Source organism: Vulpes lagopus, chromosome 21 (genome assembly GCF_018345385.1).
Source record: "Vulpes lagopus strain Blue_001 chromosome 21, ASM1834538v1, whole genome shotgun sequence".
In the NCBI taxonomy this organism is placed as follows: Eukaryota; Metazoa; Chordata; class Mammalia; order Carnivora; family Canidae; genus Vulpes; species Vulpes lagopus.
The window spans coordinates 36,266,771-36,281,172 of record NC_054844.1 but is presented as its reverse complement, the minus strand read 5'-3'; the positions used below and the strand labels follow the sequence as shown (position 1 = coordinate 36,281,172).

The 14,402-nt window shown below is 36.0% G+C and overlaps 1 protein-coding gene across 4 annotated transcripts in view; it reads left to right on the top strand.

Annotated features, from left to right (window-relative positions):
* NELL2 (neural EGFL like 2) overlaps window positions 1–14,402 on the top strand; it is a 378,038-nt gene that overhangs the window by 140,388 nt on the left and 223,248 nt on the right. For all 4 annotated transcript variants that reach the window (XM_041736868.1, XM_041736866.1, XM_041736865.1 and 1 more), the window contains 4 exons: window positions 772–844; window positions 1,016–1,098; window positions 2,033–2,161; window positions 3,633–3,735. In XM_041736868.1, coding sequence (XP_041592802.1) covers window positions 772–844; window positions 1,016–1,098; window positions 2,033–2,161; window positions 3,633–3,735 — 388 coding nt within the window. The remainder of the gene's footprint in view (window positions 1–771; window positions 845–1,015; window positions 1,099–2,032; window positions 2,162–3,632; window positions 3,736–14,402) is intronic.

Sequence of the window (14,402 nt, the reverse complement as noted above, 5' to 3'; positions counted from 1 at the left end):
GGGGGTGGTAGATGAAAAGGACAACTGAAGTGTCTGATGAGGTCATTTTTGACTACCATTGGCCTTTGCTTTAAGAACCCAGGAAGGTGGAAGCTAATTAAGCCTTAGTGACTGAAGATACATGTGAATTTTACCTATAAACATGTGATGTGTCTTTCTGTGTAAAAGGGGTCATTTCCAGCTGGAATGTTTAAAAATTTCACTCTAAACTTTCTGTCCTCCTAAGGACTTGTCACTAAGTCTTGTGGCAGCTGTTTAATGAATCTATTCCCCTTTATAAATTGAGAAATTAGTTCTAAAAGATCCAACTGAAAAATGAGAAATGCTCAAATAAGTATTTCTCTTATGACTCAGCTTTTTCTATCTCTTTCTTTTTAATGATTGCAGTTAATTTAAAGTTGGTATCAGTTTCACTGTTGCCGAAACCAGATTTTTTGGGTTGATTTTTAAAGGTCATTTTCAAGCCTTTCTCTAGTGGCTAACTAAAAATAACTTCTCAAAACAACATGACTATTCGCTCTTAATTATATCTTGACATTTAATCTTAAGGCTTTAAAAATATTATCAATAGGAGAGTACATGGGTAATCATCCATTTTGCCTGATGTATTTCTTTCCCTTTGGTTTGAAGTAGAAGTAATGTATTCAAAAAGATGTTGTTCAGAGTTCTTGGTGAGTCTATCTTGTAATGTTTTCCTTCATGAGCTTGACTATTGAACATAATTTGGGTAGATGGAAGTAATATATCTTTTTAAAAATTTTTCACACACAGGGTATAATGCAAGATGTGCAATTACTTGTCATGCCCCAAGGATTTATTGCTCAGTGCCCAGATCTTAATCGCAGTAAGTCCATTAGTTTTTTTCACTGTGTGATGGAAAGTGTGCTTCTTGCTTAATTTTGTCCAGAATGTCAGTTTGAAATTGGAAGTCCCATATATTAGTTGTCAGCATGGACTTAACTAGATTGACCTCCTTATAAATACAACTTGACCAATGTAGTATTTGTAATTCCAGCTTGTCCAACTTGCAATGACTTCCATGGACTTGTGCAGAAAATCATGGAGCTGCAGGACATTTTAGCCAAAACATCAGCTAAGGTAAAAGCTATTTAGAAATATCGTGTGGAGAACTCAGAAATCCTTGAGGTTCTTTATAGTTTTTTTTTTCTTATATAACCACAAATGTTCACCTTTGAGACTTTTCTCATACTATAGTGTTTGCTGGGATTGAATCTAAATCTCTGCTCATGGAAAGGGCTTATAAATATTCAAACCCTAGCCATGTGTATAACAAATGATTCGGTAAATCAGAAATTAGGCAGATTAACTGATTTTCACACTACTTCTTACAGTAGGATTTATTGTTTATTTTAGTTTTTATTATTATTTATTAATATTTAGCTTTTCTTTGTAAGGATGGAGGTGAGAGGGCATTGTAAAAAGAATAGAGACACTAGAATAATGTCAAGGGACTGGTCCCATGGATGCTTTCTACCACGTATTGCTGTTGTAGAGTTATTCACTGTCCTAAGCATGTATCAAGTTTATCAATTCCACTAAACTGTTGTCATCTTGAATAGTAGTTACTGAGAACCTGCAGTTGTATAGTACATCAAGGGTTTGTTTCTGATACTACAGAAATTCTGAAATTTGTTTTTTCACTTAAGTAAACATGTGCCTGAAATTAAACATTTTTATTTTTATTTTTTATTTTTTTTGAAATTAAACATTTTTAAAAATGGAAATTGCTTTTCAGCACTATGAGTGATGCCATTTTTACTTAGCCCCCATGTATATCTTCTAAACCACACTCTCTTTTTCTTCAAAGGTGAGAACCAAATTTACCTCAAGAAGAAGAGAGGGGGGATTTTCTTTAAAATTATAGGCTTAAATATATTGATGACCACAATAGATGGGTGCAGCTATCATTACTGCTACGTGCTGAAAAATAAATCCAGCGCCTACTTAAGTATTTTGCATTTCTGTGCTGCTGGCATGATGAACACTGTGAACCCCTTCCTTTGTGCCACAGCTGTCTCGAGCTGAGCAGCGAATGAATAGGTTGGATCAGTGCTATTGTGAGAGGACCTGCACCATGAAGGGAACCACCTACCGAGAATTTGAGTCCTGGACAGATGGCTGTAAGAACTGCACATGCCTGGTATGGCTTCCGCTGAGAGTTCAAGCTAAGGGAACTCAGATGCCCCCACTCTTTAAAAATTTATTAAAACAATGTAATCATGAAAATTTCAAGACCCACTTCCTCAAGATGCAACACTAAAGTGCCAGCCAACCCAATGAAATCTAAAGAACTGAGTGTTGCATTATTAAAGACGCTTGCTAGCCTGTAAAGATGATTCTGGCTTAGGAATGCTATAAAGTTTAAGTTTATTGGTGCACACATGAAGTTAGCCATTTAAATTGGGTTAGTGAAGGTGATTCCCAAAGGATTCTATGCGTTATCCTTAACATTTTGAGGGATTTTCCCCTCATGTGTTTATTAACACAGTTTAATAAAACTAAGTTATATGCGGCATGAAATATTGTGACCACATTGGGCCATATGAATAAATAACAGAGTTTAAATTAGCAATCTTTAAAAGTTTGCTAATACGGTGGAATAAGAATTAGAGGATTTAAATAAATATGATTTCTCTAACTGCACACTAATAAAGTAAAATATTTCATGCATCATTATTTCAAAAATAGGTTCATTTTCAAAGAAGAGTTCCAGACTAATTTGGTTTTTAGATTTTAAATTTCACACGAATTCATTGGTTTAAACTAATTTATTGGAAAGAAGCCAGAGATCTATGTGAATTAGCCTTTAAAAATAATTTCTCCAAGTTCATCAATTTTTTTTCAAAACCAGAATATCTTGCATTTTAAATGTTAAAGATACCTCTGAAATAGTCATATGTTTGTGTGCATGCATCATATGATTTCTGTTCCCTACCAAAATGATGGCACTTTAACACTAAGGCCTTCCCATCTTGTCAACCGGGGAACAAAAATCGAATTGAGTAAAATGCAGGATGTGTATACTGAGGTCAACCAGGTGACTAGAGAAGCAGCTGACTACCTAGGAGTTCTGGATGACCTTCAGGAAGTAAATTCCCTGCCATCCTGCTTGCAGTCTGGTGCTTCTTGTGGTGACTGTCAGCACTGCCTCATGGTGGTGCTTAAATATCCATGAGAAGATTCTGGATCCTGAGACTGCATCTGCAGGGTGGCAGTAGCTATTCCAGAAATCTCCTGGTTTGTAGGTACTTATTTTGTGAGTAATCTGGGCAGGCATGAGGCTTACCCCTAGCCTGCTGTTTCACTGTCCATGTGTGCTCCTCATTCCCCCACGTTCCCATCCACCTCACCACAGAAGGGAGAGAACTGTAGGGGGATGTAGGGTCATCACTGGACAGAGGTGGGAGCCATTCACTCACCAACTGTGTTAGGACCCAATTCTATTCCTGTGGGTCTCTATATTACGGGTTTTACTGTGTAATAACCACAGAGAATAGTGGTGTTTATGACATTGTATGTGATGAGTTTGAAACTTAAGAAACAGATTAAAAAATACTTCCAGGCTATTAAACTGCAACTTGGAAATTCTTTAAATATTGCTTTCTTCTCAGAACGGAACCATCCAGTGTGAAACTCTGATCTGCCCGGTTCCTGACTGCCCACTTAAGTCGGCTCTTGCATATGTGGATGGCAAGTGCTGTAAGGAATGCAAATGTGAGCACAACTTTTATGATGAATACTTTGTTTTGGCAAAAATAAAGCTTTGTATTAATAAATATTCACCCATCATTGGTTTGATCTGGGCAAACCGAAAAAAGCTTTTTAGAACGAATGCAAATAGGAAGAATGCTTTCTGTACTTTGGTTAATCAGTTCTTTTCCATTTAAAAATGCTATACTTGTATTTAACAAGAAAATTTTTTCTTGGAGGAATCTGTTCTGCAAAATGAGAGTGATAGGAAAGATATGGAAGAAACCTGGTGATAGGCATTTCTCTTATTCCAATACTAGATACAAATACCTCCAAAATAGGTTAAGAATGGTCCGCACTCAGCCACGGTGACCAAGGAAATCCATGATGCAAGTGGCCTTCGATAGCACGTTATCATAGGATCGTCCAGTGGGGACAGGGATGTGGTGTTAATTCATAAAAAAAAGCTCACGCTCCTGAGTGAGGAAGCTCTTTTGCCTTTTAGTAGCCCTGTGGTTCACTTCTGATGTCAGGAAATGCTCTCCAAATTCATAGCTGTCCTGATGAGTTCTCTATCATTCATTCAATAACAAATCGTTGCATTTGTGTTCCTTACACTTTAAAAGATTGTCCTTAAATTCTTGTTAAAGGAGCATTTAAAATTTAGCTATTTTCATACGAAGGGATAGGAACCTATATAAACTGAGTTGTGGTAGTTTGTAGAATGTCCAGGGCTGTGTGAGTGCAGTGTAGTCATACAGGCACACAGGAAGACAGAGCCATGGGAGAGGGGAGAATGAAGGGTTGCTTGAGTTGGGGCTTTTGTTCACTCTGCTACCATCACCATTGCCCTACTCTCCTCTTGCTCACACAGTGAGCAGTGTGCCACTGCTGGTGGAAGTGACGAGTTATCGGGGAAAAATCAGGAAGTCGCTTTGTAGTCCATTGATTTAATTCCCTCAGGAGCTCATTTATATTTAATTTTATTAGATTTTACATTGAAGCCAATCCATTTCACGAAGGCATATTAGCCTAGTCAACTAGATTCGGCTGAACCAGGAAGGACTGGATGCAGTTTTCCTTACACGTGTCACTAGCTAATTTCCTCAGTGAGGAGTCATCTGAGTTTTTCCTTGAACTTGTCTTAGTATCTGAAAGCTGGAGGGGATGTTCTATAGTTTTCTCTGCAGACAGTTGCAGGGAGGAGGAAGGAGGACCCTTTATAAGGCTTTGTATTTATCACATGACAATAGCAAGAATCAGACTTTTTGCTTTAACTTCTTTTATCCTTTTTGCACGTGTACTTCTACACTGTTACCCCTGAATATACTAGATTTGCATTAAGTGATGTCAATTTTATTAGAGACAGGCTGATTGAAATAATGGACCATCATGATAGCTGAATTAGTCAGAAGTAGTGAATTTCAATTCTGATTTTACCATTTGTCTCTGTTACCAACAGTAAGCTGCCTACTAAATCAGACAAGGCTTGAAATCTTCCCAACAACATGCAGTTAGACTTAATGAAATGGTAAAATATTTTGAGATTTATTAATGCAAAGTGCTTCTGGCAGACTTTGGTGTTAATGATTGAAAATCAGCTCTGTTTGTCTCATATATCATAGAGAAAGCTGCAAGTAAGTAATCAGTGAGAGGATTACAACATCACTGAAGAAATGCCAAAATAATTTATTTGAGTCTTTCATTTTCTATGGTTAAAAGTATTAACGATAAAGTGACTTTGTCTCCTCGGTTATAGTCAGTGAATGAATGCCGTGGAATGGAGAGGATTTATGCCTGTATTTGTTCGTATTTTGAGTATTCGAAGTACTTCTAATTCTGATGAATTCAGCATTTTACAAGAGCTAGCAAGAAATTTTCTGTAAATACCCACAGATTTTTTTTTCCTAAGAGAAATAAACATTTAGTTCATATGGTAAATATTCTTAAAAATTATTTGGGAATGTGTTTCCACATGCACAGTTTAAAAACCAGTCAGTAAAAATATTTTAGGAAATATGCTTCTGAAAGGTTTGTACAAACTAATTTTGTAAAAGAAAAAGTAATATTTAAACTAAATTTAATAACCATTTACTAACTTGCTTCAATTGTTGAGATTTTCATATGTGCTGAGAGAAGAAAATAGTTACGAGAGAGAGACTGTGTGTGTGTGTGTGTGTGTGTGTGTCTCACTATTACATATGAGGGGAAGCAAATAGTCTCATTTTTTTATGTGAGTTTTCCCAGTATCATCCTTGTTATACTTTATGAGAACTTAATTTTGGTGAAGTATGAATTAAACTGCATTTTTTTACTCTTTAAAAGAGAACCATAAGCCTTCCTCTTAGACCCTGCACTCCTCCTGTCTTTGCAACTCTGTTGCTCAAAGGCCTTTTTAATAACATAAAATTAACAAAATATATTTTTTTCCTGAGACCTGTTTAAAGAGATTAATTACTTGTTTGTAAAATCCGTGGAAGAGAAAACCTATAACGTAACCACTGAGTTTTATTCTGCCAATATTTAACAAAAGAAGTGCATGTGGCCCGTCATTTTTTGGTGTTCTTTATTGAATGCTTTCAGGCTTGCTTCAACAGAGTTGTTTGTGCAACTCTGAGAAGCCCTATTTTGTAGTCTGCTTTATATTTTCCCTCCGTAACTTCAGCTCCATCTATTTATCCAAATATAAATACTGGTGAATAGTAAGGTTGTTGTTCTGGGAAAGAAGTCAAAGAGAACCTAGCCTGTCACTTTTCTTTATTTGAATCTACATAAGCAAAGTATTGGAAGAAGGGGCTAAGCCTCTCCCTGCCCCTCACCCTTGAGCTATTGTGATGGAGTTAAACAGAGACTGAAGATCCAAAGGCTGGAATGCCAACCCAAATAATTTAGGTAATAATAATTACAACAATAATGAAGTCATATTATTTCTATTGGTTAGAAGGCAGGTGACTTTGCTCCTGAAATGAGCTTTACAACAATTCTATAAGGCAGAATTTGCTTCTGTCTTCCTAATAAAAGCAAGTACATGACTTGTCCAAAACCACAATTGGTTGGAAGTCCCAGAGAAGTTCCATCTGGCAGTGCTGTGCTTTTCAAGTTTACCTCTTTCTTTAAAATGATCTGCTCCAGGGGTGCCTGGGTGGCTCAGTTGGTTAAGCATCCAACTTTTGATTTCGGCTCAGTTCATGATGTTGGGGTTGTGAGGTTGAGCCCTCCCTTGGGCTCCATGCTCAGCACAGAGTCTGCTTGTCTCTCTCCCTCTGCTCCTCCCCTCTCTCAAATTAACTAAATAAATAAACTAAATAAATAAATAAAATCTTTTTAAAAATCTGCTATAATTAATCTAAGTGATCTACTTTTATCCACTGGTAACTACACTTACCATGCAAAACTGTTGGAAGTCCTAAGTCTAGGCCATGTTGCAAAGTAAGTAGGCTTTGCCTCTATTGCTCTTTCTTCTGTGCGTTCAGCTACCATCACCACATCCTTTATCCTAGTCACAAGCTCTCCACTAGTCAACAATGAGATTGACTGACACAAATTCAAGGTAACTCTAGAAAATGTGTAAAGTATAAATATCTTGGGTGATTTTTAACTATGAAATAGGATGAGGTCCAGCTAATTAAAATACTCAACCCAGGCTAAGAAAAAGACAATTGTCAGAAAATAATCAACGAAAATTCCAGCAAATAAAAAGTTACTGAAAGTCACTGAGATAAAAAATTAAAGATTCCGTTTTGAACTGAAACGGTGATTCATGAATATAGGGAATCTGAAGCAAATCTGATCTAATACTATAATGTCCCTTGAGAAGCTATGCTTAAAACAACAATAACAAGGAAGGCAGATTTCTCCTCCTTTCTGGAGAGGCATCAAATATGGGAAATGTGAACATGACCACCAAAATTGGTTGGGGTTTGTCTAATAGCAATAGTTATTTTACTTAGTACTGTCCCAAGGAGGCCAGATTTATATGAACAGATTAAAATCATCATTCTTCTGATTGAACAAGATCAGAGTTTCAATATATAATACAGATTACATTTTAATATACTATGTGGTGATTAGACAACTGATTGTATTAAACTTAATTTAAAAAGTCCTGTCAGCTTAGATAAAATGAAGTTATTATAATATCTTTGCATACTGAGTAGTTAGGTGTGGTTAAAAAAGTTAAATTTTGGGGGGTTTGTATTCTGGCTCTGCCACTTATTCGCTGTGCAACTTTGGTCGGGTTACCAAAGCTCTCCGAGTCTCAGTTATCTTCTCTGTAAAAAGAAGAGAGCAGTTTTACCTATTTTATAGGGCTAATGTGAGGACTGGATGAGTAATACATGTAAAGTGGCTTAGAACAAGGTGGGCTATTATGATTGTTTTTTTTGTTAAAAGAATTCTTTGTATTTTTATTCACGAAAGTGGAGAGTAGTGAAACTTTCTCATTGGGTCATAGATGTAAAGCTACACAGGACCTTAGAGATCTTCAGAACAGCCATTTGCTTTTGGGGACGTAAGGCTTCATGATCTCAGTTTTACAGAGGAATAATGAGGCCAAGGAGGTTAAATGACCTTTCTGAGCTCACACAATTAGTATGTAACGCAAGGTAATTTTTTTTCTAAATTGTGTTCTGATCTATGATACTACTTTCTTCAAGGCCACTCTCTTCCTCAGTATTTTGGATAAGTCTTGAGCAAGGTTGACAGTAAGGACCAATTTATCATGCACTAGATAGTCTTTTATGTCTGACTTCTTTCATTCAAAATCCTGTTTGTGAGATCCATCCATATTTTTGCATGTAGATGTCAATTATTCATGCTTATTGCTATATATATTCTATTTGTGTTAGTGTATCACAATCCAGTCAATTATTGAAGGACAGCTGGGCATTGTCTAGTCTTGGCCTATATAAAGAGTCCTTCCTTCCATAAACATTCTTTTCATGCTTTTTGGTGTTATGCATGTCTGATGGGTATAGACCTTAGTAGAATTTTTTGTTCAGGGGTTAAAACTGTTTTATTTAATGGCAAACTCTTTTAATCTTTTGTAAAAATTTTTTGCCAAACCATTTTTCTAAAGTGGTTATACCAATTGCTCCACACCTTTGCCCATACTTAGCATTTTTGATCTTTTTAAGTTTAGGTATTATGATAAATGATGTTGGTACATGATATAATTTTGTAGTTTAAATTTGCATTTCCCTGATGACTCATGAAGATGAGCAACTTTTTAGATATTTATGGGGTAATTTCATTAATTTTAAATAACAGAAAAGAAAAGCAGATTATTCTATATATACACTTTTCCTAAGAGATTTTTTTCTTTCTTTTTCTTCTTTTTTTTTCTTCTTCCTCTTCTTCTTCTTGAAGAAGGGCAGGAAATGGTAGTTTGGGCTGTTTAACTCTTTTATGTTCACATTAGTGTGCAAATATGGATAATTCTAGCCCTGTCACTTAAAATGCATAGCAAAATGGGGACAGAGATGAAATGACTGCCACTTAAGTAATTTGGAGATTTTTTTTAAATGAATGACAGTGAATAAAACTGATTCAGAGACTTTTGAATATGTAAATATAGGGATGAGGAACAAAAAATCAGTGGGATATAATTCACTGAGAGTTTCTTTGTTCTCAAAAATAAAGAACACAATTTATATAATGTAGGTAGTTTACATTAAAAAAGAAAATCATTTTGGAGCAACATAACCAATAAACCTAGCTGTCTCTACAGTAATGCTAGAAGCATGGGAGATATGCAGTATGTGTTTGAGGTTCTCATTGCCTGAACACAGTTATAAATGAGTTGGCCTTATAGAGACACAAGGGGCTACATGACTAGAATACCAGGGCTGAGGGGATCTATGCAATAATGAAAAATGTAAAAATAGCAATCAAAAGGAAGATGTGTTGTTTTACTATCAGATGTGGTATTTTTAGAAAGCTCCCTGAAAGTCTGTAGTTTCTTAGAGAATATAATGTCACAGCAAAAAACTGAATGAGCTGAGAGCTAATGGTGTTGCTATAAGTCCTGTGTCCAGCCCTCCTGGGAGCTGCCCAGGAGCTAGCCCCCATAAGCAGAGGGCAGAGGAGACTGAACAAAAAGGTAGGTGATTCCAGGTTGGCAATTATAATAATAGCAAAGGGAACTTACAGACAAGGCCTGTCCTGGGTGGCAAGAGTAACAGATTCCCTCACCAGCTCTCTGGATATCCACAGTTTATAAAGAGGCCCTAATTGGGTTCACTCACCACCACTGTGCCGGTGTTTTCAGCGTCACATCATTATCTGAATACTAAGCCTTTGGAGTAGCCTTTGGGAGTGAGAAAGGTAGACATAACCCACATTCCAAGGGCAGGGGAGGGGAGAAGGAGCCTCCGAGTGCCTGGGTCCAGCTCATGAGTCAATAGGTAGTCATGTTTTTTTTGATGAAGTTCCCTAACCACTTGGTTTGATTCCGTCTTTCCCCCAAACTAGCTTGATTTGGTATTTAAGATGATAGTGGGTAAGTCATAGAATTAATGCATTTTTCTAATTCTATATGTATATGTGAAAAAAAGGGCAAGAAAATAGTCCACTTGTGCCTTATTTATTCAAGATAATTGAGCTTATGATAGGGAATATTTTCACCAAAGATGAATCAGGTTTTATTAAAGAGAGAGTTCATCAAGATAATCCTATAGGCTTCTTAAACACTATCATTAATTTTGTGCTAATACTTTTTCATAAACTCTTCAAAAAGGCATTGGTCATGCTATCTTTTAGATGTTATAAAAACTGATAAATGTCAAAGCAGTGGAAAAACACTGAACTGGCAATTTATTAATAAGCAAATAATTAACAATATAACCTTCAGATTAATGACTCTATGAGACAGCACCTGATACATTTTAATGCTCTTTAGAAAAACAAAAAAATTTACTGTTATTAGTCAGCTTGTAGCAGAGCTAGGATGCCAGGAAAAAGCAGGGTGAAAACAGAGGAGGATGACAGTGTCGCAACGATCTAGTCGCTGTGTCTTCTACTCCAGAGGCCAGAGTAGAGTAAGTTGTCTGACTCCATCATTCTTCATAATCCTAGTATAGAATTTTTAATGTTTTAACTAAAATAATGCATGCATTCAATAAATATTCAATGTATCCAAGAAGATATAGAACAAAACATAAAAATTTCCCTTATTCTCCCTCTCCTCCCAAACTTCTAGTCCTTGTGTATCCTTCCAGATGATTCTCAGTGCACCCACTCACATATGCATGTGTAGGCTTTTCATATATGGTAAGTGATATCACACATTTTCCTGGACTTTATCTTGGAGATTTTTCCCTATCAGCTAACTTTTAAGTGGCTGCATATCACTTTTATTTTTTCTCCATCGAAGGATATTTTAGTTGTTTCTGATTTGTTGTTTTTCTTATTAAAAACAATATTGTAGGATGCCATTTATAAACAATCTTGGTGCATTTTTATAGGGCCCTATCTACCAGGTAAATTACTAATGATGGAATAGCTAGGTCAAAGCTTTTGGCACTTTTAAATATTGCCAGATCTTGCCAAATTACTCCACAAAAAGCTGGTCTTGGATGTTTTTCCCCTTTGACGGGGAGCACTAGGTGGCAGCTCTGAGGGAAACCTGAAGACACCACTTGTCTCTGCTGTTTCACTAGGTCTTTAAAAGAGCATCAGGATGGCTTTTTTTTTTTTTTTTAATCCAGCGACCTTGACAAGGTAATAGCAATTCATGGAAGAGCCTTTAATGAGAGACAGTCTATGGCAGCCTGAACTTTCTTGTTTTACCACAATGTAGTCTAGTGAGCTCATATGAAATTATTGTTGAAGTTAATTGCTATTCTGCGTCTTCAGTAAATTCCATAGATGGCATAAGAGTATACTGAATTTATTTTTTCTGAAATGAGAGTAGTTTTCCAGAAGATATAACACGGGGGACTGCCCTCTGATTCTGAGGCATTATGCTGTGCCTATTTAATCATGTTTTATTTTAAAATAATAAAGAGTATCCAGCCTCTAGTTCTTCACTCTGAATTGTAATTTCTCTTCATTATTAAGATTCTTGAATAAATGTATTTTGTAGATTTTTATTATTTTTCATGCCCCATTACATTTTCTCAAAAGAATTTCTCTGCCCATCTAATGACATTGCTTAAATGGCCTAAAACTCTTCAGAAGAAAGCTTTATGCAAATCTGTCTGTAATAATAATTAAATCATACTGCCTAGCACAATTCTAGGAGACTGAAAATGGGACTTTTTAGGTGATCGGGAAACTAGTCTTCCTTAGTGGTGTAAGGTTTTGAAACAAGTGAAGGGATTTTAGATTTATAACCTAGCAAAAGAGTGATAATCTAGATATCATTCATATGAGACTCAATTTAAAAGAGAAGAAAAACACTTCTCTTAGGCAGAAAGATGCAGCTTCTTATCTGAAGTGTTGTTGGGTAATTGTTTTATTTTTTTTTTTTTTTTTTTTTTTTTTTTTTTTTTTTTTTTTTATTTATTTTTTTTTTTTTTGGGTAATTGTTTTAAAAATGAGCTTATTTTCTTCTCAATAGAGATCATACAAAATGGCATTTTGAAATTAGAATAGGAAAAATAAGATATGTGCAATTTAAAGCATCTTACAAGTTGATTTTGGCAATTATGTAGAAAGGAGTAACTCAGGAAGAACAACTGCATAATAAAAGTAAATGGACATCATAGTGCTCATTGCAGAATGAAGCTATGACACCTTCGATCCCCAGCAAAATGTATAAAACAGCATCTCAGCAGCACTGGGCTCCCTATACTAGATGCTTTGAATACCTGCTGTGGCCTGTGTTCTCCAGGATATATTTACAGATTGTATAAAATTAGCCTAGATTAAAAATTAAATGACGAAAACACAATGATACACGAGTTCAGCATGAGGAAGGGTCAGAAAGGAATTTTCTTTCTTAGTGTAGGTGTAGAGATGGTTTTGTAATAGAGTACAATCCAGGCACATTTCTTTTTAGGCAAAAGCTGGCCCCCAATTCAAAACTATTTAACCATAAAAAATGCACATGAAATGACATGGAATTGCTTTAAAAAATTGTCTTGGAGTTAGTGGTGGGAAGAGTGGAACTCGGGAATGTTAGGTTTGTAAAATATTCATTGGAATGGCTGCTGTAATCCCGTGGCTGCTCCTTGAATATTCTAGACCACATTATGCACTAGAGCCTTTGCCTAGATTTTGCTTCTGAAAGGCAGCAGCTTCCATATTCGCACCCTCTTCACTCCAGTTACTGAAACTGTTGTCTCTACTGGGGACCTGGCTCTTTGGTCTCTGGAGTTTGGACCTAAGGCCATACGGCCATACTAGGTTTTTAGGACTTGAGATTCAGATCTCGGGCTTACTGTTTGTTTTATACTTTAGTTTCATTGATAGTGTAAAAAAAACCTCTGGACTGGCTGGCTTTAGAATGGCCCTCACTTACACATGTTATTTCAAGTTGGAAAGAGATATCTCACAACACTTGTGCAACAAACTCAGTGACTCAGGAAATAGGATTTCAAGTCTACCTACCATAATAGATGACACACACACACACATAACATTCATGATTTTAGCTGTTGGAAAGTGACCCATACACTGATAATGTTGCTGAGACCTGTCCAAGAAAGTATGCGGCTGCATGCAGGAGCACATCTCTTAGCTCAGGGCTTCTCAAATTTTAATGGAAATATGAATATGAATCACCTGAGGATCTTGTTAAAATGAAAATCATGTTTCAGTGGTTCTGGGGTGGGGCCTGAGAGTTTGCATTTCTAACCAGCTCTTGGATGATGGCAATCCTGCTGGAACATGGAACACATTGTGATTAGCAATGACTTAGGTAGTGGGTGTGATGTGCTTGTTGCCCAGTTTCTCCATGGAGCTTTCTTTTCCTCTCTTGAGTCTCCAGTGTGTAGTAGGGTCTCAGAATACCTGCTCTGGGGTTTATGTTTTAAGCTGACGTTAATTAAGTATATTCTGAGTGTGAGGATTTAACATGAGTTATTTTCTTGCTTGTTATGAAGATGAGGAAACCAAAGCTAAGTGAGTTTCTTTCACTTGCCTGAGGTGACACAGCCAGTGCAGTGGCAGCACTACAATTTGAACATATGCAGTGGTTTTCAGATACTGTGTCATGTGATGTGTAATATATTTCATTAGTGGAAATAGAAAATCAGTTTGAACAGACAAGTAAACAATTTATGATGTCCTGGAGACAGCACTAATTGTGCATTCAAAGGATATATAAATTCTTAAGAAATATAATTTTAGGGTTATGAGTATTATTTCTATGTGCTGTAAGAAAGGCGACAAAAAATATAAATTTGCACTCATTACTAAAGTGAAGTGTCTGTGTCCATTATAGGAATCACAATTTTTCATTACTTTGTAATACTTCATATTTGGAACAGAAATTGTTGATTTTAATCATTTAGGAAATGGAATCTCAAGAGTGTGTGCCTTCTGGTCGGGTTTTATTTGATTTTGGTAAGAAAAAGAACAGGACAAACCTGTTGAATTAAAACTTAAAAATATCTTAACCAGAATTCTTAAAAGTCAGTGATCAAAAAAAAAAAAAAGTCAGTGATCATGGAGTGATCTCTTTGGTCTCCAAATCTTTTTTTTTTTTTTTTTGAAGTTTTCTTTGGATTTTCATTAGATGAGGTCTC